Source organism: Orycteropus afer, unplaced genomic scaffold, assembly GCF_000298275.1.
Source record: "Orycteropus afer afer isolate SDZICR_OR568_19922 unplaced genomic scaffold, OryAfe1.0 scaffold00097, whole genome shotgun sequence".
In the NCBI taxonomy this organism is placed as follows: Eukaryota; Metazoa; Chordata; class Mammalia; order Tubulidentata; family Orycteropodidae; genus Orycteropus; species Orycteropus afer.
This window is the reverse complement of record NW_006921684.1, coordinates 4,650,368-4,656,861: the sequence shown is the minus strand read 5'-3', so window position 1 is coordinate 4,656,861 and position 6,494 is coordinate 4,650,368. Positions and strand designations below refer to the sequence as shown.

Here is a 6,494-nt window from a genome sequence, read left to right as displayed (position 1 = left end):
AGAGAGAGAGAGAGAGAGAGAGAGAGAGAGAGGGAGAGGGAGAGACTTCTCAGTCCGGTGCCCTGAACCGCACTCCCTGGTTGGCTGCTGCTGTTGGGTAGCTTTTTGTCCATCCGCAAAAATGTCCTGGCCATTCAGTAATAACCAGGCAAAGTCTCCAAGGACTTCTGCAGCCCGACTCCCGCCATCTCTCCTGTGGGAATCAAGCTTTTCCCGGAGAGAACCCCAGGAATGTAGTTTAGAGAAAATTCCAAGTCTCTAGCCCCACGGGAAAATTGGAAAACCAGGAAACGTCCCTTTCCCTGAAGTAGATGCACGCACAGCAGCCATTGGGACGAGTGAGTGCGTTCAAACGGGCAGTTCAAATGTACAAATGTTCAAAATGCCTACATGTTTGTCTGTAATGTTCCCTTACTACAGACCCTGGTGGTGCAGTAATTAAGAACTAGGCTACTAACCTAAAGGTTGAGGGTTCGAACCCCGCCCCCTCACCCCGGCCGTTCTGCAGGAGAAAATGTGGCAGTCTGCTTCTGTAAAGATTACAGCCCTAGAAACCCTGTAAGGCAGTTCTACTTTGTCCTCAAACTCAAAAAACTCACTGCCATCCAGTCCTATCTGATTCATGGAGACCCTGCTGAGTTTCCAAAGCCGTAAATCTTTACAGAAATGGACTGTCTCATCTTTCTTCTACGGAGCAGCTGGTGGGTTCAAACCATTGATTTTTCTGGTTAACAGCCAAACGCTTTAACCGCTACACCATGAGAGCTCTCTGGAGGGCCATTAAACCAAAAAATCCCAAACCCATTGCAGCCGAGTGCAATAGCATAGCGACCCTGTAGGACACAGTAGAACGTCCTGTAGGGTTTCCCAGGCTGCAAATTTTGAGGGGAGCAGACTGCCTTATCTTTCTCCCTCCGAGCTGCTGGTGGGTGACACCTCCGACCTTCGACCTTCGGCTGGCAGCGGAGCTGCGTTGGCACTGCCCGATTAGTGCTCCTTGTGAGGAGTCACTTCCACGGTCACTGAGTCGGAATTGACTTCAGGGCAACAAATCTGGATTTTTTTCCTTTCTTTTTTTTTTGGGGGGGGGTGGTTCTTACCAGGAAGAGAGTGCCCTTTAAGTCACTATTTGTTATCCTGCAAAGAAGGGCAGACAGGAGGGGAGCCGAGGGAGGCGACGTGGGGGTTGGGAGGCAGAGCAGGAGGTGCGCAATTGACTAAGTCAATTTGCCTGAGAAGTAAAATGAACCAAATTGGCTACCCAGTGAAGAGCCAGCTGCTGAGAAACCCCGGCTAGGTAAGTGGGGTGATGCTCCAAGTTCAGGTCCCCGAGGACTCGTGGGCCTGCGGACCAGGCTTTTCAAGATACCATATATGTAACCAACAGCATATATGTAACGCACCTGCCGAAGTCAAGTACGGGGTTAAAGTGGCTAGTGACCAAGGACTGGTGACAGAAGGGCGAGGCCAGGATTGGTATGACACTTCCGGTTCTCCAAGTTTCTGAAAGGGAAGAGCGGGAAAGCACCGTTACGTCTATGCCAAGTAGCCACCAAGTCTCCTAGTCACACCCCTGCAGCAGTGATGCAAAGAGGACAAATTGCCGACGTTGGGAGGGAAGGGGGTGGGGGAAAACAGGGGGTGTGGAGGAGGGAAGTCCGCACCAGCAGTCTCCAGCCACTGGGGCGAGAGGGAGCGCGTTCTGGGGAAACAAACCCCGCCTAAATAATTGAGTTCAGAGCCCAGTGCTTTCAGAAGCTCCGAGCGCACCTCCCGGACTTCACCAGAGCTGCAGAAAAGAAGAGTTGAAGAGCGGCCGGCGCTCGGGACCGGGAAGCTGCCGGTGGGCGGTGAGAAGCTGCGCCCGGAGACGCGAGTGGAAGGGAGAGCAGGAGGCCAGCGAGCCGCGAGCGCAGGAACGAGAGAGCGCGCGTCTGGGAACCTCTCAGCTGAGGTGGGAAGAGAGCTGCACGCCGGCCAGGACCTCCGCAGAGGGTCGAGGACGTGTTGCAGGGACAGCATGCGTTTCTCAGGAGGCTCCGGCGAGGGGTCCACAGGCAACTCTAGCTCGTGGTGGCCTCTGGCCTCTGGCAGCACCAACTTGAGCAGGGAGGCCGAGACGCTCGGGGAAGGTGACAGCCAGGAGGGGGACCTGCGGAACGAGGAGCTCGCCAAGCTGGAGATCGCCGTGCTGGCCGTGACTTTCGTGGTGGCCGTGTTGGGCAACAGCAGCGTGCTGCTGGCTCTGCACCGCACGCCGCGCAAAACTTCCCGCATGCATCTCTTCATCCGCCACCTCAGCCTGGCAGACCTGGCGGTCGCCTTCTTCCAGGTGCTGCCGCAGCTGGGCTGGGAAATCACCTACCGCTTCCGCGGCCCGGACGGGCTGTGCCGCGTGGTGAAGCACCTACAGGTGTTTGCCATGTTCGCGTCAGCCTACATGTTAGTGGTCATGACCGCCGACCGCTACATTGCAGTGTGCCACCCGCTCAAGACGCTGCAGCAGCCGGCCCGCCGCTCGCACCTCATGATCTCCGCCGCCTGGGTGCTGAGTTTCGTGCTGAGCACGCCTCAGTACTTCATCTTCTCCATGATCGAGGTGAACAATGTCACCAAGACCTACGACTGCTGGGCTACCTTCATCCAGCCCTGGGGGCCACGCGCCTATGTGACCTGGATGACGTGCGGCATCTTCGTGGGGCCAGTGATCATCCTGGGCACCTGCTACGGCTTCATCTGCTACCACATTTGGCAAAACGTCCGTGGGAAGACTGCGTCGCGCGAGGACAGGGGCCCCGAGGGCGCGGGCAGAGCCTTCCACAAGGGGCTCCTGCTCTCGCCCTGTGTCAGCAGCGTGAAGACCATTTCCCGTGCCAAGATCCGTACCGTGAAGATGACTTTCGTGATTGTGACAGCTTACATCGTCTGCTGGGCGCCCTTCTTCATCATCCAGATGTGGTCGGTCTGGGATGAGAAGTCCGCCTGGGTCGGTAAGTATCCAGACAATGAAGGAAAGTGCTGCGTGGGACTGTGGTTATGTGTTTGAAAGAAGGATAGTATTTTCATAATATCCTTCAGGGCAGTAGTTCTTAAAATTTTTGCATGCATAAGAATCACTTCAGGAAACTGTCAAAGATGCAAATTCCCAACTTCCTGATTCAGTTGATCTGAAATGCAGCCCAGGAATCTGCATTTCCAAGGTGCAATGACTCTAAATCCAGAAATTGAGGCTTAGAGTCAACCACACAATTACAAAACAGAATTTTTTGCTACCGCGATGTTAACACCTTCCTTTCAAGACTACTGGATACAGGAAAATACTTTTACTGTCACAACTGCTTTTCACTAGAATTGTGACAGTATTACAATTAATACAAAAGTTTTGCAGAGATGCTCCAAGGGTAAGTGTAAAAAGAAAAAAAAAATCATATTTTTTCTAGGAAAAAATTAAAAATTCTGACTTGGCATTTAGCTACTGTTCCATTTCTCATCATGATCTCCTTATTTTTCCCTAATAATTAGCTTGATTATTTTTTTCTATTATTTCTAAGCAGAATTAGTGCTAAATGCTACATTTGTTAGATTGACTCATTAGTCTTTTATTACTACTTTGACCACACAGCTATGCACCATTTCACACAACTCTTTTCTCTAGCTTACTGAGAATGTTCCATATACCACATACCAGAGTGATTTTAATTCTTTCACAAGGTTAAAAAAAAAAAAAAAAAACCTGTTTGGACAAAGATTTACCCCCCAAAAAAAGTATTCCTTAATACTGCATCTTGAAAAAGTTTTCCTCAGTCAGGAAAAAAAAGAAAAAGAAAACTTTTCCAATCAAATATATTACAGGACTTCTCCAGATAACTGTAGCTGGGAAATAGGTGTCTGAGAGGGACTATTTCCTTTCGTTATGTGGGACTGGGATAGGGCGATACACGTGATATACTTTGGATGTTATATTTTAAATAAAAAGTTTGAGTGTAGATTTATTAAACACAAAAAAAGTTTTCATGGCTATAATATTTACTACTGATTATGAGAAATACAACATAAATATATTTGCTTTGTTTTGGTTAACCATCTCTTGATTTGGTTGACCATAGCAGCCTCTGAATATTGTCAATCAAATAAAAAATCTAGTCTAGGTATATCTAGGGTTTATGCAGGGTTAATTGGTTTATTAGGATGTAGATTGGATTACTGAAACTTCCTTATTCTTGCAAGGGTATGTTGATGATTACTATATATATATATATATATAAACTTAGTCATGGATCATGATTTCTTTCAATCTTAGCAGAGACATGATTTCTTTCAATATTAGCAGAGAGTATGATTAAATGGCCTGTAATTTATTGTATCATAACAAGAGTGAGAAGGCCAAGGTTATATTTAATAAGGGAATGCCAATGTTTGCTGTTTATTCTTGTTTTTAGACAAAGTATATTATCAGTGCAATAACTCCATTGTGAAAGGGTATAATATTTATGTAGTTTGACCAGTGCTAACTAACATAAAAATATTTCAAAATCTTGTTGGAATTTTCTAATTTAGATGTCTGTCTTAACATAATTCAATTCTGTATATCACAGTTAAAGATGCCTTTCTTTTAAAATCAAGCCGAGTTTCTAATTAAGCAAAGAAAAACTGAATTTTACATCCTTCAAGGACCTTCTAAACAATTTTTATATTACAAAAATATGGTTAGTATTTTTTTAAAAATGAACATGTCCACATGCTATGCTTTTGCTTGTCTTATTAGAATAAATACAATCTGGTATGTCTGGTCACAGACTCTTGAAATTGAAATTTCAGCTATTCCTAAATGCAGCATCCAAGGAGATGTGTTAACACTGGTGCAAAGGACACAAGGACTTTTTAAATGAGCTATTTAGTATTCTTTATCTGAGTCTAACTTTCCTGTGATTCCCATTCTATCTTAGCATTATAATGTTGTTGTTGTTGTTATTCGTCATCAAGTTGGCCCAACTCCTAGGGACCCCTCCTTGGATTTCCGAGGCAGTATCACTACAGAAGTAGGATTGCCCAACCTTCCTTCTGAGCATTATAATAGTGGTTTAAAATATTACAATTAATTTCAAGACATCTTGGTTAGCATAATGTGTTACAACCAAGCCAATTTTCGTACACCACCCGAAACCTTAACCAATAAACAAAATAGTTAATTTTCTATATTATCCCAAAACTTTTTTCCTCTTCCATTAATTGATAGAAAAGTGAGTTTATTCTGTGCTTAGTTACTGAATTAGATTATTTAAGTAATACCCCTTTATGTTTTTCATATAGATTCTGAAAACCCTGCCATCACCATCACTGCATTACTGGCTTCCTTGAACAGTTGCTGCAATCCCTGGATATACATGTTTTTTAGTGGGCATCTTCTGCAAGACTGTGTCCAAAGCTTTCCATGCTGCCGGAACATGAAGCAAAAATTCAACAAAGAAGATTCTGACAGCATGAGTAGGAGGCAGACTTCTTATACTAACAACCGAAGCCCAACAAACAGTATGGGTACCTGGAAGGACTCGCCTAAATCTTCCAAGTCCATCAAATTCATTCCTGTTTCAACCTGAGCTCCTTATTCATGCAAACTCTTGAAATAGACTTTTTGCGCAATTAGCTGAACACAACCAGACATCATGAGAACAAATGAACTTAGATAAGCATAAATACATTCATTGAGTACAAGACTGTGTTTCTAGTTGCATTTTCATATTGCTATGACCAAGAACTATGAATTATTTTATATGAACTATTAATAAAAACACAATACACTAAAATTTGAAAGAACTCCCAGAAATATAACAAGTAGCTTGGCTTTATATTTTTGTTGTTGGTTTATCTTACTTTTTTTAAAAAAAAAGTTCTGGCATAACTAAGGCTTGATTGGTTTAAAAGTCATTTAATGTCAGGACAGTATTTTTGAATAAAGCAAGTCCAACATCAGCCTTAGTGTTTGAGAGGACTTAGGAAAAACTTCAAAGAAAATTGTTTCCTCCCAATAGAACCAATTTATGTGTCAGAAAATTTAGTCTCCACTGGTAGCCTGGACCCTGGGTGCCCTGGACAAGGGATGAGTGCCTGAGGCATGTTGAGAAGAAGGTGGCCAGTTCAGAGTGAAAGGAGAAATTTCCCTTAGAAGCTATAAAACATGCACAATTTCATAACAGTGACTTTGGAACTGGAAGTGCCCTCCATGTTTCCTCGTGTTTTATTGGCTATGAAAAAGCTTTATTACTAACATCTAAAGATTATAGAAAATGCTGTTGCCTGGATGATTCATCTATTTTCCTTCCACTGCAAGGTTGTTTTAAAATCAGCCTTGTATCAGGAATGTCCAATTTTATTAGAAGAGTTGAAAAGGATTACCTAAGGTATTTAGACGCCTTCAAGTTGTAAACATATGTTGGCCAGTGTTATAAGGTATTATGCTTGGGGATTCAACAATCATAGATAAGACAGTCAGAATA

At 44.2% G+C, this 6,494-nt stretch overlaps 1 protein-coding gene across 1 annotated transcript; it reads left to right on the top strand.

Moving 5' to 3' along the window:
• The first annotated feature begins 2,020 nt into the window (after positions 1 to 2,020).
• Positions 2,021 to 5,597, top strand: AVPR1A (arginine vasopressin receptor 1A). The gene is made up of 2 exons (XM_007942727.2): positions 2,021 to 2,990; positions 5,311 to 5,597. Exons 1-2 carry the CDS (start codon positions 2,021 to 2,023, stop codon positions 5,595 to 5,597), a joined length of 1,257 nt encoding a protein of 418 aa, XP_007940918.1.
• The last annotated feature ends 897 nt before the right edge of the window (positions 5,598 to 6,494 follow it).